General features: G+C 38.8%; 1 protein-coding gene across 6 annotated transcripts in view; it reads right to left on the bottom strand.

The window, feature by feature from the left end:
* The window catches only part of LOC139452295 (SH3 and PX domain-containing protein 2B-like), a 291496-nt gene that overhangs the window by 162492 nt on the left and 104358 nt on the right, over nt 1-24646 (bottom strand). For all 6 annotated transcript variants that reach the window (XM_071233713.1, XM_071233712.1, XM_071233711.1 and 3 more), the window contains one exon: nt 12842-12939. In XM_071233713.1, the coding sequence (XP_071089814.1) occupies nt 12842-12939 (98 nt within the window). The remainder of the gene's footprint in view (nt 1-12841; nt 12940-24646) is intronic.

Below are 24646 nucleotides of genomic sequence, written 5' to 3'. Positions count from 1 at the left end.
TGAGTGAGTTTGTTTTTACGCCGCTTTTAGCAATATTCCAGCAATATCACGGCGGGGGACACCAGAAATGGGTTTCACACATTGTACCCATGTCGGGAATCGAACCCGGGTCTTCGGCGTGACGAGCGAACGCTTTAACCACTAGGCTACCCGACCGCCCCGACATCAATATGGATTCTGCCTCTCACACGATCTTTCAAGGTTGTAATAGGAACCCCCCACCGTACTGCAGCTTGCTGAACAGGGACATTCTCCTCCAAAACTGTCATATATGAGTTGTGTAAGTCTTCCTGTGTATAGGACGACCTATATGACCCTCGAGCTGAAGGAAGTGGCTGCAAGTAATTAAACCCATTTATTGTACACAATATTTACTGTTTTTTGTTGCTATATCTTGCTATGTGACTCTTTTCAATTACAAAGAACACTGGTCGCGTAAAAGTAAATCTAACTGATGTAGGAAGTCAACAACGTACTGTTAAGTTCAGTAAGGATGGCCCAGTCAAGCTTCCGTACTTTTTTTAGCGGTCTGAGCGTGACGTCATTAGAAAGTGTGTATTTACTGAGGCCATTGACAAGTGCTAGCAGACGATTGACTTTGGTGGGATTTTGACCGACTGACTTGATGAAATCTGACATTAAAAGTGAAGACTTTTTGGGAATAAGTAATCCTGGCTTTATATGCAGTGTGGTGTGTATTTTTTGTTTAACTTACCTTACGAATCTCCATTATCGGCAAAATTTTGTTTGCGAGATGCGGGGGTCGGGTTGTTGTTTACAACTCCCTGTGACCTCTGACCTCCCACGTGTTCTCGGAAAATAACGCGATAACATCGGCCGTTGAAAAATGGAGAACGTCGAATAATGGAGACGGGACGATATATTGTCAATTTAAACATACTTGCCCACTTATTAATAATGGAGATGGAAATACCGCAAGCGAACGAGGAAACACAAAAACCAGCGATTGTGGAAACACCACAATCACCAATTGCACCACAAGTCAGAGTGACTAAGAATCCTCGAAAAGTTGCAGCCGGTAGGAAGGGTTCACTAGCGAGGAAGGCAAAGGCCTACAATACTGAACATAGCCCGATTAAAACTTGGGCTCCCTACGTACTAGGGGTTGTTGCTATAGCAGCGGTATGGCTTTTTAAGACCAGAGAAGAGAAAACACAACAAGTTCAAAAATTAGATGAGGTTCAATTAGAGTTAAGCCCTCATAAAAACATGACTACTCCAGTTATAGATGATAAAATGTTGGTAAACGCAACATATCATTCAGCAGTGGTCAGTGGCTTGGCCATTGGCTATGCTCGTATAGCTAAAATGATAACTAAAGCCACACCACCCAAGCTAGATTTTAATGGTTATGATATCGGTATGATGGTTCTGGATATAGGATTAGCAATGGCAACAAAAGACATGCTAATCAAACAAGGGCTTATCCCAGAAGACATAATGAAGTTATTAAACATTTGAATATTTTATAAGCATATAAACATATCATGGCATCAATTGCCATTGTGGAGCTATTGTTAATGCTCTAGCTTTTTCGGGGAGTAATTTTTTATTTTCTAGTATGAGAGAGGAGCAGAAAAGACATAATAAAGCATTAGAACAACTTGAAGCAGCCCAGTCACAATGGGCCAGACAGAGGATGTTGAGCAGGGGTCCGGAAAATTTAAAATCCCACTCAGACATTTGCATTTAGGCCACGTCCCCTTCAAATAGCGTATTTTCATACAACTTTTCATACACATTACAAGTTGTTACATACAGTGTTCCCTCGTTATTGAGCCCTTCGGCTTTATCGCGGTAAAGCATGGCTCCCAAAATTTACTAACATTTTTAGTAAACTCAAGTTTTCCAATGACACGATGTTTTCCCCCTCAGAAAACAATATCAGCTGATCACCGCGATCACGTAACACCTGAAATACAAGTCAACAAATCCGAACTGAAGAACTCAATTTAATCCTATCATTATAATATCTGGTAATAAAAAAAATTGTTCACTGTTTATCTGGACTAGAGTTTGCAAGATATTTGATTAATATTATTCAGTATTTCATTCAATAATTATAATAATGTTTACAATACTTTTCGGCGATATCGTATGCGAAGTGATCGGATGATCGCACAACTCACCGTTATTTACAGCAACCAGGGTCAGATTACCGCTATTAACGCCTTGAAACAAACTTTAGTTGCAAGAGAATGGATACACTTATCATAAATGCAGTACCATGACTCGCTAAAAGTCATATTTGAGGCAGTTTGACTATTAAATGTCAACATAACGTTTTCGCAATCGAAATACATGTAGCGCAAGAAGTCCCTAAGGTGACTGGCCAAAATGGTTCCATACGTAAAAAAATATCCTGCATACCATCTGTACCAAAGTGCTATGCTTAGGGTTCTTATAATTTTAAGTATATATGGTGGAAGCTGCAACTAAAATAACACGATATTGGAATATATTCTTCCTGATAAAAAAAAAATTTCAGAAACAATTTCTTCCCACCATTGCATCAAAATATCTTAAAATGGTATCACTGGGTACGTTTTAACTGAATCACCGGTACATTGGGAGGAAACGTGTGCACAGCTGATTGCTATTTCTGGCTTAGTTTACGAGAAAATACACAAGGTAATCTTAATCTCTGCATATAAAACAATGCCTTTGAGAGCAGGAAATACATTTTAAATGGTAAAATCATCATGTCTAACGCTCATCAATTATTTGGACCCCGAAGGTAGCGTTGTTTGTTTTTTAAAATGTCCGGACAGAAAAATTTAAATGTTCGGCTGGAAATATTTTTGAGATTCCCAATTGGACATGTCCGGCGCATGTGACCGTTTCCCGGACCCCTGATGTTGAGATTAGATTTTATTAATGATGAACTGCGTAAGCAAGCACATTCAATTAAAAAGTTTTAGGATGTTGAATCTGCCATGCATGAATACTTCCTTGTTTGTGGAAAGAAACTTGACCCAATACCGAGGCCAACAATAAGTCATTTTTATACACCGTAAGAGGCTCAGAAAGACCGTGAGATAGCATTTATAATGTTTGGGTTGTCAGCAGTTGCAATTTTCAGCTACACAATTACGCATAAGCTATGATCTATTGCCTTTTAGACAAAAGATATGATAGGTGTATAACCATGAATCTGTGCAGATTTTCACTCATGGGTAAGCCAATTCAATGCAACCGGCATTGCGTCGGTATATACTGCTGCACTCATGCTTATTACATCAGACAAGGAAATGTAAATTACATGTGTTCTGTATGTGGGATAGGAGTCAAAGGTCGTTATTGTTTATGTAAGAAACAAGGCGCTGATAGGGCCAGGAAGCAGATTATTTACGCTAGGAAGAGAGATTACATCAATGAGAGGAATAGGTTGGGGAGAATATGTGTTTAGATATATGGAAATACAACCATTTAGACATTTGACTCACTTTGTATATACCATTAAACCACAATGTTTTTTGTCAGAGAGTAGAATTAAGGCTTTGGCAAAACAACGTGGTCTAAGTGGTTATTCTTGAATGAGAAAAGCTGAATTGATTGATTTACTCGGTTTGGAATACATCAAACCCTAGACTGTTAGAGAACTCAAAGCTCAAGCGAAAAAAAGTTGGCTGAGAGGTTATTCTCGAATGAGTAAAGCTGAATTGATCCCTTGACTGAATGTTGATAAAAATTCAACCAGATGATAAAAATAATCAACCCGTTGAGTTAAGATTTGTACCCACAGACGGTGTTGGTAAATATCTAAGAGGTTGGATTATGGATATTAATTCCAACATAGATGTAAATGATGTTGAGCCCATCGTATCGAGCAAAATTAATGAGGTTTTAACTGGTATTTTACATTATTTAAATCATCTAACGGTTAAAATATCATTGAGTAAAAATGACACCAAATATATACTGAACCTTATTTCCGGGGCAAACAAGAAGTAATGTATAAGCGCATCATTAGATGCATCAATTCAACGGATACAAAAAAACTTTAGAACGTTGGACTAATAGAGGTTTGAGTTGGGGTGTGGATAAAATCGATAGTTTATATTTAGATATAGCAAACTATATGCCTTTCAAAGGTGGATCTTATATAGATTTTACCCCGTATTATAAAAAAGCTATAGTTAGTGTAAAAAATAAAGGCGATGGCTGTTTAAGAATTACGATAAGATCTGCATTGTTCCCCACGGACAAACATCCGGATGGTATAGACGAACCTACACCAATCTCACAAATTGATAAGGTGGAAAAACAAAATAATTTAGCTTTCAATGTTTTCGGACATTCTTCTAAAGGAATTGTTGTACACAGGATAAGCTCTGCCCCAGAACATATTACCAGAATCAATTCATTTCTAATAAAAAAAGATGGTAAATATCATTATACATCGATAAAGAGTATAAGTAGACTATTATGAGATAAAACAAAACATGATGGAAAGAAATATTTCTGTGAAAGATGCCTACATGGGTACACCAGACAAGATCTTTTAGAAGCGCATAAAGAAGACTGTAGAGGTGTTGGACAGACTGCTATCAGGATCGATATGCCTAAAGAGGGAAAAAGTATATCAAAATTTGAACATTATTGCAATCAAATGCCAGTACCATACATAATTTACGCTGACTTCGAAGCACTTACCAAACCTATAGAAAATACTGAACACAATACTGAATGTAGTTTTACGTACAAAACTCAAGAACATTTTCCTTGTGGGTTTAGATATATAGTTGTAAGGTATGATGGGAAAACAAACACTCCCGTGATTTACAGAGGTCCCAATGCAGCAGGAAAGATTCTAGAATATCTACAAAACGAAGAGAGTATAATTAGGGAAAATGTATCGTGTAAGAAAAACGTGTATGACGAGAGATGATTGCATTCCTAATGATATGGAAAAAATATAACTCATTCTCGTTGACTAAAACTATACATTATACGGACAAGGATCGGAAAGCTAGAACAAAGCAAAGTAATCCCGATGACTTTGCAATAATGCGACCAATTTAGCTAATGCGACCAATCCTGATGACTTCGCGATAACAAATCAACATACCGATAAGATAACTTGTCATTTGTTGCTGAGAAAAGGTGTATATCCTTACAAATATATGGATGATTGGTCTAGATTCGAAGAAACTGAATTACCACCCCTTGAATCATTCTATAGTAACTTAACAGAAACTAAAATAACGGATGCCGATTATGAACACGCTCTGACGGTCTGGGATAAATTAGGTTGTAAGAATTTAGGCGATTATCACGATCTGTACTTAAAAACCGATGTACTGTTACTCGCCGATATATTTGAGATGTTTAAAACAATATGGCTTGGACCCGGCATGGTACTATTCCAGTCCCGGACTATCGTGGGATGCATTGTTGAAGAAGACCGGCGTAGAACTAAAACTACTCACAGATTACGATATGTAAGGAAAGAGGAAAGAGAGAAAGGATTAAGAGGGGGTATATCGATGGTAGCGATAAGGTATTTTAAGGCTAATAATAAATTAGTGGAAGGATATGATCCAAGTAAACCCGACACACACATATTATATCTTGTCGCTAACAATTTGTACGGATGGGCTATGAGTCAACCTTTACCCACGGGTGTGGTTTTGAGTGGGTCAATGATATCAATGTGAATGATATCCATTATAATGATGCGAATAAAGGGTACATACTAGAAGTTGACCTAGAATATCCAAGTTCGTTACATAAAGATCATAACAGTTATCCGCTAGCTCCCGAAAGATTAATGGTTAATAAAGATTGGATGTCGGAATATCAACACTCCTTGATGGGTAATACAAGGTTAGCTAACGTAGAAAAACTTGTACCAAATTTGATGGATAAGACAAAATATATAGTTCACTACAGAAATCTCCAGTTGTATCTATCGTTAGGTATGAAACTTAAGAAAATACACAGAGTTCTAAAGTTTGATCAAAGCCCTTGGATGGAGCCCGATATAAGGTTGAACACAGATTTAAGAAAGATAGCTACCAGCGATTTCGAAAAGAATCTATATAAGCTCATGAATAACTCAGTATTTGGTAAAACTATGGAGAATCTAAGGAAGCGTGTGGATGTTAAATTAGTCAGATCTAATGAGGAAGAAAGACTCAGGAAACTTATAGCCAGTCCGGCTTTTAACAGAAGCAAGATATTTGATAACGACTTAGCCGCTTTGCATATGCAGAAGAGTAATATAAAATTCAACAGACTGGTGTACGTCGGTATGAGTATTCTCGACTTGTCAAAACACTTAATGTATGACTTTTATTACAACGAACGTAAGAAGCAATACGGCGATAGATGCGAGGTGTTATATACCGACACAGATTCTTGGTTGATGGAAATACAAACTGAGGATGTGTATAAAGATATGGCAGAAAAAAATAGATATGTACGACACGAGCGATTACCCAAAAGATAACAGCATAGTAAATAAAAAGGTGCTAGGTAAGTATGTAGTAAAAAAGCATATCAAACATGAACAGCATAAAGAAGAATTATTCAATGGTAGAACATTCAAACATGAGATGAATGCTTTAAGAAGTGTCAATCACAGGATATATGGATTAAGAATGAACAAGACATCATTATCCCCATTAGATACAAAGGGATGGATTGATAAGGATGGTGTAACTACCTATGCTTGTGGTTATGGTGGTAATACTTTATTGTTGGGAACTATAAACAACTCTTCTCGTACAAATGCCCTGCCCGGTCCATCTTTAAGATAATAAAGAATAGGTTCTCCTTCTTTCGTAACCAACCAACTAATGTTATATATCTTAAGGGACCAAATCGGATCGGTTGCGCGACGTTGGCCTCCTTTGAGTTCACCGGGCTGGTATAAATATCTTATGCTTACTCTATCCGGAAGTTTTTGTTCTTTGCCTCTCCTCTGTGCTGAAGATTCGGATGTCAAAGATTTCATTTCAATCGCATCGGATGGTTTTTCCCATTTAATCTTGTTACTTCATTATTTACAACAGCTGATAACCATGTCACCCATTCGGTTGATCTTAATCGTTCCGATTTCATTTTGATCCCATACTGATATCCAAACTGGCTCCAGTGGTAGTGGTCCAGAACCATCATTCCTATAAAACTTTATATCATAGAAGCATTGATTGGCTCCAGACAGTGGTGAGCTTGAGTCAATTTAGCTTAATCTCATGACGATCATCGAATCACATCATCATTTTGACATAAAAAAATCCCTCTGTAGTAGCAGTATAGGAATATAAATCTGGCTCTGGTGGAAGTGGTCCAGAACTGTCATTGTCTATACTACTCAATTCTATATTCATCATTATTCTTGTATGTTTTTTGTATTTCTTCTATTTCTTGTTCTCTCTTTTTCCTTTCCTCCTTTTCTTTTTGTATTCTTTGTTTGTGTATTTTTGCAATATTTTCTTTCCATAGATTGCTATCCAACCAGTCTTCTATGTCTTGCAATCTTTGTTCTCTATTGGATTTGTCTTTTGGTTTCCATTTCTATTGCTTGGAAATGGGAGACTTCGTTCCCATTTCTATCAGATTTGTTTTTCCGGGATATCAATTCTATGTATTCTGTGCTTGGGAGAAGTATGGAAGGGTTTGTATCTGCCTTGGATATTTTTGTTGGTTGTTTGGATGGTGCAAGAATAGTTTTGGAATCCTTTGCTTTTGTATAGCATCGAAGTGGACCAAACTCTACACCTTCGTTTGTAGAAGATAGGATGTCTATACAAAATATTGGACAAGCGTGAAACCCAAAGTCTCCAATTGCAAATTCTACTGCTCTTTCCCATTTCTTCGGATCTTCTACTGTCTCTTTTTTCAAATGTATATGTATCCCTGCTATTCTCCTAGTTTTTGTGTGTGCATACCATGCTTCAAATATCTTCCCAAGAGGTCTAGAGGCGACTATACAACATCTATCCAATTTCTTTGACAAATTTCTCCATTGGTTTTCTGGTGGTTGTTCGAGAAATAGTGGTTCTTCTTTAGGGGATACCAACTCTAGAATTTCGTCTACAACCCAAGGTCCTATGTCTTCGTATGGTGCACACACAGATACTTCTATTCGAGAACAACCTCCCCCGCTTCGAAATTGGAAACAACTTTGTTGTATATATATCTTCGCGGAAAATGTTCTATTGTTCCTATTGTATACCCAAGTACAGACGTTTTCTCCTACAGACACTGTTTTGTCTAGAATTGTCCCTTCTTTTTCTCCTTCTATCCCTGGAGAAAGTATCCCTGGCTTTGTAGGTATTCCACTAGTATTTCCCTATCTAGCACACTAGAAAAGTCTCTAGTATACTCTATGGAATGTATCTCGTTTCCGAAGGAATATAGTTGCGTGTGTAGTGCATCCAACACCTTTTGTGTTTCCTCTAGGGACAACTCGGAGACATCTATTTTGCATACAAATATACCTTTGGGTTCATCGTTGGAAAATCTTTCCATCCATTTTTTCTTCGCTTTGTATTCTGTTTGTTTTTGTATTTGTTGTATTGTGTCTCGTATTTTGCTTCCTGAGCCTCATATATAGGAAATTGTATTTGCAATAGTAGCATGCACGCGACATCCATATACTTTCTGCGTTGCTATATTTATTTCTTGTAGTATATGTTTTGCAGATCCATTTTCTCCAGTTGTACAAGACACAGATCCTCGTAGAGATACTATATCGTTTTCTTCTAGATAGCCAAATACATACATATCGTCTACAAATGTTGGTAGGCCCTCCAAAGGTTCTAGATGTGTTCTGCCTAGATTTCCTACCAAATAATCTACCTTGGATATATCTGGTAGCAAGTTGTCTTTGTATGCATTCTCCACTGGTATATGTTGGAACACAGACATTTCTGCATGTATGCCCATGCTCTCCATAGTTGTATATTTCACTTCTTCCATTTTTTGTTCTATACTATAGTTGGGCACAAATGTTCAATTGGGAATTTGTTTGGCACAGTTGTATGCTTTCGGCACATCCTATTGCTCTAGTGGAAAAATATTGTAGGGGGGTGCCATAATCGGGGGTGCCAAAGAAGAAAAATGCACTCTCTTGAATACAAATCATGACGACCGTTGAATCGCATCATCATTTTTGCATAAAAAATTCCCTCTGTAGTAGCAGTATAGGTATATAAATCTGGCTCCAGTGGAAGTGGTCCAGAACCATCATTACCTATACTACTCACCCTCCCGGCAACTGCAGTTCATCTCGGGAAGCTGTTTGTTCCTCCGCACAGGTGGAAGAATATACTTGTGTCGTTTGCACTCAGACATTCTCTACATGTTCGACAATGGCAACAGTTGCTCAGTCTGTTGACGTCGGCACAAGCTCCCACCCAGAGAGGTCGACTACAGCCACGGCCAATTCAGCGCTTTCTGAGGCCTTATCTTCAGATTGATGCTAATTGGGTCCTGATTCAGCTCTCGTTATACCTGTACGGACATCTGCAATGGTGGCTATCCAAGACATGTGTCTGCTCCGGAGTTCCCCTGGAACCTTTTCTACCAAATCAGACTCCCTGCTGGCCCTGATGATGGACTTCTTTCAGCTGATCGATGCTTTGGGTATCAACAACTGAGCTTTACACAATCAGGGAGTCAGCAACATCATAGTAGACTCCCTGTCCCGTCCAGATTGACCATCCTCGACAGAATGGCATCTACATCTGAAGATGTCCTAGGGGATTTGCCACCTCTACCATCGCCCAGAGATCAACGTATTCGCCTCCAAGTTCAACACACAACTCCCCACATTCGTCTCTCTGATTCCGGATAAAGAGGCATGTGAGTACAACACCATATCTCGACGCTTACGCCCTCCCACCAACAGAGCTTCTACCACGGGTGATTCAGAAGGTGATTGTGCCTTACTGGGCAGTGAGTGAGTATGGTTTTAGGCCGCTTTTAGCAATATTCCAGCAATATCACGGCGGGGGACACCAGAAATGGGCTTCACACATTGTACCCATGTCGGGAATCAAACCCGGGTCTTCGGCGTTACAAGCGAACGCTGTAACCACTAGGCTACCCGACCGCCCCCCTTACTGGCCAGCTCGCAGCTGGTTCATTGTGTTGGTAGACCTTGCAAAGGGAAGTCATCATCTGCTTCACGAAGAGGTCTTCTCCTTCAACCTCGCTCACGCCTACATCCATCGCTGGACACATTACATCCATTACATTTCCAGAAGTCCTTAGTTGCAAAAGGGTACTCATCGAAATTCGACCAAACCTTTGTACGACCATAAATTATTTACCTTTTTAAATATATTTTTTCATTACTTTTCCTTTAAGTCGCACCCTTTTATCAATGCTCAAGTGTTGAGTAGTATTCTGGTTTCAGGGGGAGCAAGGCTTCTATTCTTTTTTGTCCATATGCCTTGTGGTTTCAGTGTATGGATGGTGATTCATCAAAGCTGAAAGAACAGGTAGCTAGAAATTGATAATACTAGCTCAGGGTAGTGTGATAGCAGTGTGATTACAAAACCAGGTGCTAGAAACAAGTCTGCTAAAGTACGAGGGGTGTTCATTAAAGATTTCCCCTGACCCACTTCCGATGGACCTAGTGGAATGAAACTTGGCATAGGTATTAGTCTTTCTCCACATAGGAACCACCAAGAGTTACACACTTCTCCCATAGTTTTATGCAACTATGGAGACCTCGCTTGTAAAAAGCCCTCATTTTGCGTCCCAAACCAGGACTTGACTTCAGAAATCAGTGTTTCATCATCTGTGAAACGTTTTCCCTTCAAAAATGATTCATGGTTGGAAAGAGGGGGAAGTCAGATGGTGCAAGGTCAGGAGAGTAAGGAGGATATGGAAGGATTTCAAAGCCACAGGACCGCGCTTCTGTCTGGGCAACATGAGAGTTGTGTACTGGAGCATTGTCTTGCAGGAGACGGAAACCCTTGGTCAGCATGCCACACCTCTTAAGCTTGATAGCGTCCCGCAATTTCCGCAGCAGTGAAGCATGATAAGCTCCTGTAATTTTGGTACCCTTTGCCAAGAAATCCATCATCACTACTCCGTGCTGGTCCCAAAACACCGTGAGCATGACCTTGCCTGCAGAGGGTTGGACACGTGCCTTCTTTGGGGGTGGTGACTCCACATGCTTCCATTGCATCGACTGAACTTTAGTCTCAGGATCATAGTGATGGACCCATGTTTCATCCTGTGTGATAAGTCTGTCAAAAAAGTTTGCCTGTTTTTTTTGGCACATGTCCAAAAGATCCTTTGAGCAATTGACTCGTTCCTGCTTTTGGAAAGGTGTGAGCAACCTGGGAATCCATCATGCAGACACCTTATGCATGTTCAAATTGTCATGGATGATTTTTTCCACAGACCCTACACTGATCTTGACATCTTGTGCTAATTGGCGAACAGTTATACGTCGGTCTGCCAAAATGGCGGTCTCCACTTGATGGATAGTGTCCTCATCAATTGCTGAATGGGAGCGACCAGGAATGGCAGCTGTTTCCACAGATGTCCGACCACACTTGAACTGGCGATGCCAGTGTTTAACAACGTCATATGATGGGGCATCTTCCCCATAAGTTGCTTTCATTTCATCGAAAATTTCTTTTGGTGTGCGACCTTTCAAATATAAAAACCTAATCACTGCTGGGTATTCTACTGGCTCCATTGTCACACCCTACTCGATCATAACACCTGTAAAATTGGTAAGATTAATAGTTCGGTGCTGCAAATTCAGACATAACCCATAGATACATGTATCATTACACATGTGAAATTTCAACCAAATATGATAACCCTAAGTGGTTTAGTGGAAATCTTTAATGAACACCCCTCGTAGATGTTTACTTCTCATGAAAGAAGAGTCAAATTTGCACACAGAAGAGTGATATGCTAATTGGTGCTATTACGGGAACTATCAGGTATATATAGTTGACAGTGGAGAGGACTTCTATTGAAAATTTGAAAATTTAGTCATATAGTGTGACAGAAATATGGCACTGATGAAATAGAGGTAGAGGATTTGTAAGAATTATCTATGTTGTATTTGAAGTATTTGTATTACTGGCTTTTTGACACCACAGCCGCGGAGAGACCATGTTGCCCCTTGACTAGATATCGATGGCTTCTTCTAATTTTTACAAGAAAAACTACATTTAACTTTCTACAACACCTCAGTCCACCTTAATCATCATAGTTGGCCAGGACCTGCGACAGTATGTTTAAAACATTTACACCTGTATTCTAGTGATTGTTTACTAGTTATTACCAACTATATCATAGTTGAATCTTGTGTGAGAAATGGCTGAACATAATATTTATTGTCGATTGAAAGGTTTTAAATTATGAAAGATCCATGATGTGTTTTGCGGTAATAATTGTCAATGATAGATTATATTTATTGAAATGTGTAAATATTGATGTGATGTAGAGTAATTATTGTAAAAGTATGGTGTAAGAGCACTATTAGTGAAGCCACCATTCAAACATACCCTTGTTGTTATTGTAGAAAATAGGTGATATGAAGGTCCCCTATATTACCCAGGTACAAAAAATCACCATGCACCAGAGAGCCAAACTAAGTATATACAGAGATTCATAGATTGTTGATTTATCGCCTCAGCTGTGGAATTGCAGCGTCCATCCTCTAGATATGGACATTTTTCTGGTGAACATCAGTGTTAAGAGTCTGTACATTACAGAAGACCATTGTTACTGTGGTTTCAGAGGAGATGCAGAAATAACTGCCACATCAAAAGAAAACCCCTAACCTTTCACAAGCAGTCCTATTCAGATGAGCTATAAAGACAAAACTTACTCTTCAACTTTTGGAGCCTCCAGGTCTTCATCTTCAACCTCAAAAAAAGATAAGACTTCCTCACACTGAGATATTTGTTCTGGGAGGTCTAAAAGCAGCTGCAAGAGATAACACATTAAGATCAGATCAGTACGAAGATCATGATGCAGTCATCCCTATATAACACCCTTCAGCGATACTACGATTAGGTTTAACTGCGGGGTGTAATCACTAGCATATCAATGAATTACACAAGTTATTCCTGTAGATACACTACATATAGTCATAAAAGGTGTTTATTGTATATCTGGACTTGGGACTTATGTTTGTAATCTTTTTGATTAATTTTAGTCACTTTTGCATTCAATAATAACTGTGTGCATTAATTTTGTCTGAATTGTGTCTGAAATGGCATGCTTACTTCACCTCATTCCCTCTGATACAAGTTCCTACCCCGTAACAAATGCGAGATGCAACAGGGCCAACATGCGTTCTGCTTGGGTAAAAAAGCTCATGAATTCATCACTGATTTATGGATTGCTCTTGAACAAGATATTTTGTCAAATCAAATGATACATGATCACTGTTCTGTGGAAAGTTAACTTGTGGATAAGATATAAGACATACATGCAGAACCAGAACCTTACAATTAAATTTTAAAAAGTCTTTTTTCAACTAATTTCCGATCCGTCTTTATTTTATTTACCCCAGTATTGTTGTAAATACTTATCTAAGTCTATATTTTGATTCTCCAATGTAAAATACGTCAGTAGGATTACACGAGTTGGGTCAGACTTATATCCTGATAATGCCATAAAATCAAGTTTTGTTTCTGATTAGTGACCGTCTAACTAAGGGTAAGTTTATCGTACCTTTATCATAAACAACAAGCATGAAATACTCACATCCCCCGCCAATATGACATGTCGGGTTGTGTGCATTGTAAATGGCCTAATTGCAGCACTAAAATAAGTTATTACTGGTGTTATTTTGCCATCTGCAGTTTATGATAGAATATGTAACTGAATTTGTAATGAGTTAGGATAAGACATATGGACGAACAACTTCTTTATTACAATTATAAGCGATGGTTTCGGTGAAGGTTCTGACACCATTATCAAGCAAGTGAAGTACAGAATATGGTTAACAAGAATATATAGTGTTTATACAGTTGAGTAGGTTTAAGATCAGTTACACTGTTGTATTTGTAATGAGTTGTGTTTCTGCATGAAGTAAGTCAGTGAATGAAACAACTGTGTCCATGACACTTTTGGAGGAACATACACTCAAGCAATGCAGAACTTACCAACAAGAAAGGAAATGTATTCAATACTGTGAGAAGACATTATGTGCCAAGTTTGGTGAAGAAATATAGTACGGTTTTCAAGATCTGCTCTGGAAACGAGACTACCACCATTTTCAGTCTAAATCAAAGTCGTTGCCATGGAAACTCAAAAAATATTTTTTTGAAAAATCCCAAACTATCAAAAGGCATCAGTTCACCACTAGACCTATCTATGCGCCAAGTTTGGTGAAGAAATATGGTATGGTTTTCAAGATCTGCTCCGGAAACGAGGACTACCGCCATTTTCAGTCTAAATCAAAGTCGTTGCCATGGAAACTCAAAAAAAATTAAAAAATTAAATCCCAAACTATCAAAAGGCACCAGTTCACCACTAGACCTATCTATGTGCCAAGTTTGGTGGAGAAATATGGTACGGTTTTCAAGATCTGCTCCGGAAACGAAATGTGACGGAAGGATGGAAGGACGGACGGACAGCACCCATTCCTATATCCCTCTTCCACTTCGTGGCGGGGGATAATTAGGAGATAAACATACTGTGTTTTCAATGTAGAGCTAGGTTACCTGTAGATTTAACCCTGCTAAATTGAATTTGGAACCGAACGCGCAGCGTGAGGTTTCAAATGTTAAATTTAGCGCGGTTAAATCTACAGGTAACCTAGCTCTACATTGAAAACACAGTTCGTTTATCTCCATTCTACCATGACTGAATAAAATGCGAACTCTTTAATGTTAGCAAATATACTGAGTGAAGCGACATGGGTTGAGTTCAGTGTTTTGAGTGGGTTATCGATCTGAATTACGGAATCACCGAACAAAATATGGTGCTGTATATACTCAAGCAGTTTGTTTACACCGTAATACTTCACTCGAACTATGACAGGCATTAAAAGCATCTACGCACGGCAACTTGGTAAGCTAAAGAAAACAAAGCAAGCTTTCCAAGGCTTTCGCTCTACATCGCACGTCACCATTATGACGTCATATCGCTCATTGTGACGCAAAAGATATGACGTCACAGTCGTATATAGAAAAGCGCCAAAATTTCAAGCTCTCTGTTGTCTCCAAAACGTAAATACATTCCCTTTGTTGATTTTTGTCGCGTTTTTCTGCACGAAATGTATTGCCACACATCCTTTGAACATTGTAGCAACCGCATCTGTGCATTCTGTAACCTGTAATTGTAGATATACTTATTTAAATATGCCTACCGACAATGACTGAAAATAGTACTATTCTATGAATATAAGCTTCCGCGGTGATGCGGCCGTCAAACCAGCTGTTTCAATCAGAGGGGGTTTATTGTGATTTAATAGCCTCTGATTGACCAATCAGAATCGAGTAAATTCCAAATTCATGGTAGAATAATACTTTACATACACAGTGTTCAACAATGTAACTAAAATCAGTCTGCAACGCTTTTTTGAAAACCGCGCCCTCTGCTGGCGGAAGTTGACACATCATTTGTTAGTACCCGATCGTCTGTGGGGAGAGCTTATAAAGCCCATATAACGCAGGCCTGGACTTTATTTTTAGATATATCCACCACCCCATATTACTGTTTAGCATCTTGACTTTATGTGACACCTGTAAGTCAGATGTTACCTGTTTTCTAACAGGCCTTGGATCCTCTTTTTTGAAGAGGAACTCTCATGGATAGGTATTTACTTTAGTATAGTGCGCACTTTTATTCCAAAAAACACAGCTGTGTAGAAAGGGGTGCGCATTATACACGAATTAATGAGTTTTGATGTTTTTTCCCCCATGGAAAGACATTACCGTGAGCACGTAACACCGGAAATACCATGTCAACAAATCCATACTGAAGTTTGCAAATTATTCATGTAAATACACTGTCTGGCTATAAAAAGTGTTCTTTGTATATCTGGACTTATGTTTGTAACTTATTTCATTAATTTTATTCAAAATTCCTTTTAATATTGTTTTAATTATTTTCGGCGAAATCGTGTGTGAAGCGATGGGAAGATCGCACAACCCACCGTTATTAACAGCAACCATGGTCAGATTACCGCTATTGACACCCTGAAACGAACTTTAGTTGACAGAGAATGGATACATATATCATAAATGCCATACTTTGATTCGTTAAAAGTCATATTTGTTTTTGTTGGACGATTCTATGTCAACACGTAATTCTCGCGATCACACAATCACGTGCACGGGAGCCTTGACGGTGACTGGTCAGACTGGTTCCATATAAAAAATAATACCCGGCAATAGCGATAAGCTGCTTTGCTTAGGGTTATTATTATTTTAAATATTTTTTTGTAAAAGCTGCATCTAAATTAACAAGATATTGGAATATATTATTCCTGTAAAAAAATAGTTTCAGATACAACTTTTGCCGATCCTTGCATTAAAATCCTGTAAAGTTATATCATTGGGTGTGTCTTGACCGAATCATCGGTAGATTCCAAGAAAACGTGTGTACAGCTGATTGCTGTGTCCAACTTAGTTTACAAGATAATACACAAGGTAATCTTAATCCCTGGATATAAAACAATGCCTAGCTGATCAAAAAATACAATTTAAACGGTAAATCAACATGTCTGGTGATTTTTTATCTCAAATTTCGAATTTGTACTGACGAAGTTTCTCATCACCCGTTCGTTTGCCGGACTTCGCTGAAGGGGTTCGGTGTAATTTTTTTCTGCGCATAATTTCTTTTTTTCCAAAATATTGAACCCACTAGAGGGGGGTGCGCATTATACATGGGTGCGCACTATACTCAAGAAAAAACGGTACAACTTTGCAGAATTGGAGAGGTAACAAGATCGTTAATGCAAATATTGTATTCAAAACATCGAAAGCGGTGCGTAAAGGTTAATTTGCACTTTAGTTCTGTTTATCAAAGGCTGAAATGAAAATACAGCAGAAGCAGAGACTTTATATATATAGAGGTTCCATATATGGTCCCTTTTGGTGGAGATGTGTTAAAACAAAAATCACACCTTTGCAAGTAAGCCTCTGTTCAGGAGCATAGTCAGCTGCACATGTTTTAAAACTAATAATCTTGACACTGCAACTTTACAGATTTTAATACCTAAGTTCAAAATGGGAAACAAAATTAGAAAACTTTGTAACAAGTTAACACTTCTCCAGCTGCTTTGAATTAAACCAAGAAACAACAGTTGACAATAAAACTCGCAACTTTCAATAGAGACTAATTCACAGAATTATTACTACAAATTCATTTCTACAAAAAATAAGCAAGCATGACAACAGTTCATGAACTTTATGCGAAAATTAACCTGAAACATAAGAACACATTTTCTTCACTTGAAACAAAACACAGGAATTAATACAGTAATTTTTTAAATGGTACAAATCAACCACAAAAGTAGTTATCGATTAAGATCGCAGATCATTCATACTTGTTAACCCTGAACATAATCTACTGTTAAACCACTCATATGCAAGCACAATTCAATACATATATATATGTAATAGCTATGTAATCTTGTTCCTCTTAATGTCTCAGCGGGCGCACGTTACAATTTAACAACTTCTTCACAGCTACAGACTGCAAATGCTAGAACAGTTAACTACTACAAATCATATTTACTGGATACAGTGCGAATGTGGAATAAATTACCGGATAATGTTAAGTAAAAAAATAGTGCATATAACTTCACTAAAAGTGACAGAAAATCTTAAATTTTTTGGCTTCAACTTAGACTATGGTACCCGTTTCTGTCAAATCATCCATTCCCGCCTCAAGTTAGGATGCAGTGATTTAAATGCACACTAATATTATACATGAATCCATGTGTCTACTACCTGCTCCTGTGGATGCCATTATGAGGATCCTACACATTATTTCTTTTCATGTCGTAACTACAGCAATCTTCGGAACAATATGTACTACTATATAAAAGGATATGACTTTGATTCCATATTATATTTAAATGCCACTATATCTACTGATATTAACCTTGCTATTGCACAATTTGTTCATTTGTTCATTCCAAAATCTAAAAAGATTTAAAATATAAATATGTTCCCTTCCTTACGATTACATCAATCAAATAGTTGTTTGTATGCGTGACATCCTAGCTGCTATGTAGAGGTATAGGTGTACAAGCATATATGTGTGTATGTACATATGTATGGATGCACCGTTTTGCTTATGTACCGACATGTATGCGTGTATTTGTGTGTGACTTGTATATTCACATCATAACAGTGGGTACAATTAATCTAATTTAATTGTACAGTTTACTCTTATTAATTGTTAAATGTCCTTTGTAGGGAGAGGTGTTTCAATAGGATTTGCCTGTTCACTAATCCCATTCCTTTTTGGGGGAAATAAATATTGTTTTAATCATAGTCAATATAGTCTGGAAGTACCAACGTTTACTACAATATCTGAAAAACTATTGGATCTACTCCAGTCAAAGTTAACTGCCCAACGCTAACACCATATTCGTGCGTGCGTGATTCCCGTGCATCCTTTCAAGTTGAGTTGATTGGTTCAACTGTGTCATATTGCCCTGTGACGCAGGGGTAGCATTATGCAGATGGCTGTTACAAAGAATGCTCATTCCACCCGTGGCGAACAGGTCTGGTTGTTGATGAAATATAGTGATAGCTAAATAGACGGATTTTTTTATTCATGCACCGATTGTCTTTAAATGTAATATCCAGTTATGTATGACTGTTTAATAATCTCATACCAACTTTGACTGGAGTAGGTCCAATAGTTTTTCAGATATTGTAGTAAACGTTGGTACCTTAAATTAACTTCAAGACTATAGATGTAAATGAACAGAAACTGATTTAAGTTTTGAACACCTGTTAAACATCATCAGACAAACACATAAATAGAAAAGAATACATATGGTGAAGATTATTTTTGTCTGTCCAAATGGAAAATGCTGTTTGGTGACAACTCTGCTTATTCAGTAACAACATGTTTGATCAAACTTAACACTTCTTCATCTTCCACTATCCCTTTCCTACTCCTCTACAATTCACTATATCAACTTCCTATTATATGAAAACAAGGTTTTTACAACCTAGCAAACAGTATCCTCTAGCCACAGGCTCTCATGAAATAGTGGCTTCTACATGCCATAATAAACCCTGGAAAAAAGTGACAAACAATTACGGGGCTTTATCAGTCTGCTCATCCGTTGGGTCACCGTGTCTACAACTTATGTCAACATTGAACATGCCTTGAGTTGTCTTCTCAGAGGATTAATCCCTGTCAGGTATTCATTGTGTGGAATAGGACCAAAGGCAGCAGGTAGTTTAAAAAACAAGTGTTGAGCCCAATGCCAATAATTTGGAACAGGATGTTAGTCATAACAAGCTACAGTCCGTTTGACTCCAAATGAGAACGATGAATTGCAAAATAACTCGAAATCCAGAAAAGTGTATGAAACATCAATACAGTACTTGACCATGAATACCCTGTACCCAACAAAATCTGAATTTTGTTTATTTTAAGACCCATGACGGATGAAGTTCTTTAAGAAACTATCATGTAATTTTGTATAGAAATGTGTACATGACACGTAGGGGGGACAAACCGTGGAAGGCACAGCGCAAGCACGCATGCACTGCACGTTCTGTGGTAGGGGAAATGACAGAGCGTTAGAGGGGCCGTCTAATGATAATTTCAGTCGCAATCTGACTCGCTCATGCCATAGATCTCGTCGTCGGAACTGCTGGTGCCTGAACCGACTGCGACTATTATAGGTTGGACTCTTGCTGGCCGTAGTCCATCTCGTGACCAATAACGTGGCTCTATCTCGTCAACGACTGTGGCCACACAATGCCTACATGTTTCTACTGTTACCCGACCAAGGGATTCTTTTCCAAGTTGTTCAAGGTCTCGTAATTTGAACGTTGTGTTCGATCGTCCAACGTCACCCTTGACCATGCCCCATACCAACTCGATTGGATTCAGGTCGCAGTGATAAGGTGGCAGTCGTAAGACCCTGACCCTTGATGTAACTGTCAACTTTATACACAGGGTCAGGTTTCATAGTTTTGATGATTTCATAGAGCTGTGGTTTCGTCGCTCCAGAGGGAAAGGTAATGTTCCTCCGTTGCAGCCAAGTAACCATGTCTCCTTTACGGTTATTAGAGGTTGGAGTCTTGCTTTCTGGATCCTGCACACTATGATACAGTGCATTGTCCATGACAATGAGAGACTTGGTAGGCAAAGCAGGGACTAATTTATCTTTCACCTACTCCAGAAATACAATGCCGTTCATTTCTGTGTGGTAGTCCCTGTTGTCTTTGGCCTTGGCTCTAAAGACGAGGTCACAGTCTGGGAGAAAACCCTGACTAGCAGAACCAGCATGGAGAACTATGAGTCTTTCACCCTTTCCCATTGGTAACTTTCTACCAGACTCCTTGCAGTCACCACTGGGTACCCACTGACTGCTGGCTGTGTGTGACGCATTTACCCATGTCTCATCTAAGAAGACGGGCTCATATCCTTCTTCACGTTTCTGCTTGATGGTACGAAGGTAATGATTTCGGAGAGGAACAATGTCAGACCGTTCACACAACACAGCCCTGTTTTCTCCAGTTATCTTTTTGTATTTGTAACCAAATGTATGCAACAGCTGCCATAGTTTGTACTTTGTAACACGTAAATCATGGTCAGTTTCAAGGTATTTCTTCAAAATTCTTAGGGACAGGTACTTATTTTCTGAGTGCAGTTTAACAATTGCACATCTGACTTGATCCCTCTGAAAACTGTCTAATTTATCAACCTTGCGTGGTTTTGACACGTTCCTTACCTCCTTGGCCTGACTATTTGTACCAAGAGCTTTTGAAGCTCGTTTCAAGAATTTATTAATTGCATAAAAAGGTTTTGCTCTTTCTGCTTCACTTCTAAAGAAATCATACACATTCAACATCAACTGTTTAACATCTGCTGAGTAGCGCATCTTATCATTGAATGAACACGGTCACTGTGTAGCACATGCAGACCGTGCTTGCGCTGTGCCTTCCACGGTTTGTCCCCCTACGTGTCATGTACACATTTCTATACAAAATTACATGATAGTTTCTTAAAGAACTTCATCCGTCATAGGTCTTAAAATAAACAAAATTCAGATTTTGTTGGGTACAGGGTATTCATGGTCAAGTACCGTATTGATGTTTCATACACTTTTCAGGATTTCGAGTTATTTTGCAATTCATATCATCGTTCTCATTTGGAGTCAAACGGTAGGAAGTTATAGACATTGTTTTTTTAATCGTCAACAATATCAAAATCAAAGGTCATTTCAAGCACTCAATAGTGTTTGCAATGTTATTTTTGATAAACAGAAATAGCAACTCTTTTAGATTTGCTATTGATTGACCACCTCCTGATATAGCTGCTAGGATAGAGGCGGGAATGAGTCTTTAAAAGTAAATCGCTTACACTAAATCAGTTCAATGTTCGACTACCGTTCAATAGATCGAGGGTCCACATGAGAGTGACGCACCCAACTACTTTCGCAACTTCCAATTTGATTTAACGTAAAAGGATAAGCGTGGTGAAATGAAGTCAGTTTAATCTATCTGGATAGATATCTAGACTTACTTGGGATGATCCGGTTGTGCCATCAGTTTCCTCTGCGAAGGGTATTTTGTGGCACTGTTGTTTGTTCACGACTGCACAACCAGATCACTCAAAGTGAACATTTCCGACACAAATCATTCGAAAGCTCCGTAGAAGTGTGCCTGATTTCTGATTATGTGGCCCAAAATATCCCAAAGGTGAACAATAACATTCCCAATCTCCAGCGTAAAACGCTGAGTAGATCACGGTTGTCTTTTCTTATTCTGGTGGTGACCTTGCCCTTCGTTCAAAGCTGTCACTGAATCCAAACAGACTTAGCGTGTTGAATTTCACGTCTTCAGTAAAGGGTGGTACAGTAAACATGAATGTCTTTGGCGAACACTCTGATTTCTCTCTTCCAAAACTGTATGGACATGATATAAATTCAAATGATAGATCAAGAAAACCGAACCATCTTGAATGCACAGACCCCAGCAGTGCGAGTGACCGACTGTTGGTCCGATATTCAAAGCGCGGAGCTAATGTGACTTTTCAAATTTTCTTATAGGTGTCCTGCGTACTAATAACATGGCGCTTGAATTCTCTTAAGTTGAAGAAATTCTTCCAAAAGGATCTTGAGCGACGGTGCTGTTATGTTTGCAAACACAACTGCAGGCGCATGTTGTTAATGCGTATGCATAGGAATGTAAACAATGCCCATATTTGAGCATATATCAATATTCATGTACAACCAGATTTTGCAACCGGTTTCAGTTTGGTCTGTCAACGAACAAAAGTTGTTACGTATTTACACTTACATACATATTTAACGTGGGTAATAAATAAAATACCACTCTCATTCTCGTTTGATACCATTTTTACGCAACTCGTGAACTTTCTATGGTATCTTTCGCTCGGTCAGATACCATAGAAAGTCCACACGTTTGGTAAAAATGGTATCTAACGAGAATGAGTGTAGTATTCTCTATATACTTTATGAATTTTGTCATGTTACTTGCAGTTAAAGCTTCCTTTCTCACCTGCCCTCCACATGCATTCTGCATGAACCCTTATGGAGGTATGACTCTTCTGTACAAGTGAGAAATATTCCTTTTCCAACCTGCTATAGAAATGAATGCTGGTAACCGACCAGTTATCGCTAATTTTATCATGTTATTTCTGACATATTATTATGTACAAAGTTGACTGTACCAATAACTTTAATTTTTGTGAAACTATTAGCTAATGCACTTATTTCTGTCTGTGGAAAAGATTCAGTTAATTTCTGTTATAAAGCTATGACAGGGAATCAAAACAGTTGAAATAGAATTTCCCATGGACTTACTGTACCACTTATCGCCATCTTGTTAACAGCACGTGATCACGCGCAATACTTAAGTTATACAAATTACATTTCTTAGTATCTCAAATTTGTTATTCATCACATGCTTATCCTCAAAACTATGAACTATGGATTTCGCGATATATACAGGTTTATTTCCTCAGATTCGGACAAGACAACATAAGGCAAATTGATAAAATAAAATATTTATTGTTTTTGGGTTGATTGGGGATTCTCGTAGAGCCGGTAGCACCCTGTTTATTGACAAAATAGAACGGTACTGCTTTACCCCGATGGGTAAGCTAACTAAGGGTGTGCTACGTGACAGAATTGAGATACGCCTTCAGTCGGCTATAGTCTGACGCCAGACAACCGATACCCCGACGGGTATATCTTGCTACAGATGACAGTGTAGCTGGACAACGATACCCCGACGGGTATAAACTAGCTACATAAACTGTGTAGCCAACCGACAATACCCCGGCGGGTGTAGCCGACTGAAGGTGTATGCCCTACCAAAGGAACTGTGAAATGTTGAAGATAATTTGGGGTAATACATGCCCAAAACGAAGTTATGAAATAACTGAGAATCCCCAAAATGATGAAACAGATATAACAAACAAAAGGGGTGATAACATATAAACATAGTTGACTGGAATTGACATGTGGCACATAGGGGGTCTACGGTCTGCACACCCTACTGACAAGTACAGGTCAACCTGTTTAGGGGTACAGTAGCTGCGACAAAGGAGGACACTGAGTGGGGGTCTTGTCGGCGAAAGGGGCTAGATCCCTGAATCTCTCCATCTGCAACCGAGACAAGGCGTCAGCTATAGGGTTATCGACACCCGGTACATGAAGGGCAGAGAACACAAAGTGACACATTTTGATCGTTCCCTATTAATGATTTCAACCGTTGCTGTATTGTCACAATAAAATCTGATGGATTTCTTTCCCCACAGGTGACCCCAGAGCACTGCTGCATTGATGATAGGAAATAGTTCAAGCAATGCCATGGATTTGTCCTTTTGTAACAATGTAGATAATTCCTCTGACCAAGCTGCAGCGAACCACCGGCCTTGAAAATAACCTCCGTAACCTACAGTACTGGAGGCATCTGTGAATAGACTAAAGTCTGGGGCACTGATAAGATGGTCCATAAACATTGTGACTCCATTCCAATGTTGGAGAAAGAATTTCCACATTTTAAGGTTCTGTGAACACTGTTTGTTGAGAGATACTATATGATGTAGTTCTTTGACTGAATGCGCTTTTCGCAACAGGTAACTCATGAAGGACCTGCCCAGGCGAATAACTTGCATGGCATAGTTCATGTGTCCAAGGAGTACTAGGAGTTGTCTCTTGCACACTTTTGTCTTCCTTTCGATGGAATCCATGACTTGAATCAGTCTATCAACTTTCTCGTAGGGAAGATGGGATTCCATTCTGATAGTGTCCAGGGTAATACCTAGATAATCCACGCACTGGGAAGGACCTACGGTTTTCTTTGCCGACAGTGGAATGTTTAGGTCTTTGAAGAGTTGCATCAAAGCTGCCATAGTCTTTACACCTTTGTGTAGGCAGTTCTCGAAGCATATAAAATCATCCAGGAGATGTAGAATGTTTTGAATGCCATTGTGATAGGTTGCT

Source organism: Haliotis cracherodii, unplaced genomic scaffold (genome assembly GCF_022045235.1).
Source record: "Haliotis cracherodii isolate W230 unplaced genomic scaffold, xgHalCrac1.p SCAF_9, whole genome shotgun sequence".
Lineage (NCBI taxonomy): Eukaryota > Metazoa > Mollusca > Gastropoda > Lepetellida > Haliotidae > Haliotis > Haliotis cracherodii.
This window is presented reverse-complemented; position numbering and strand designations above follow the sequence as displayed.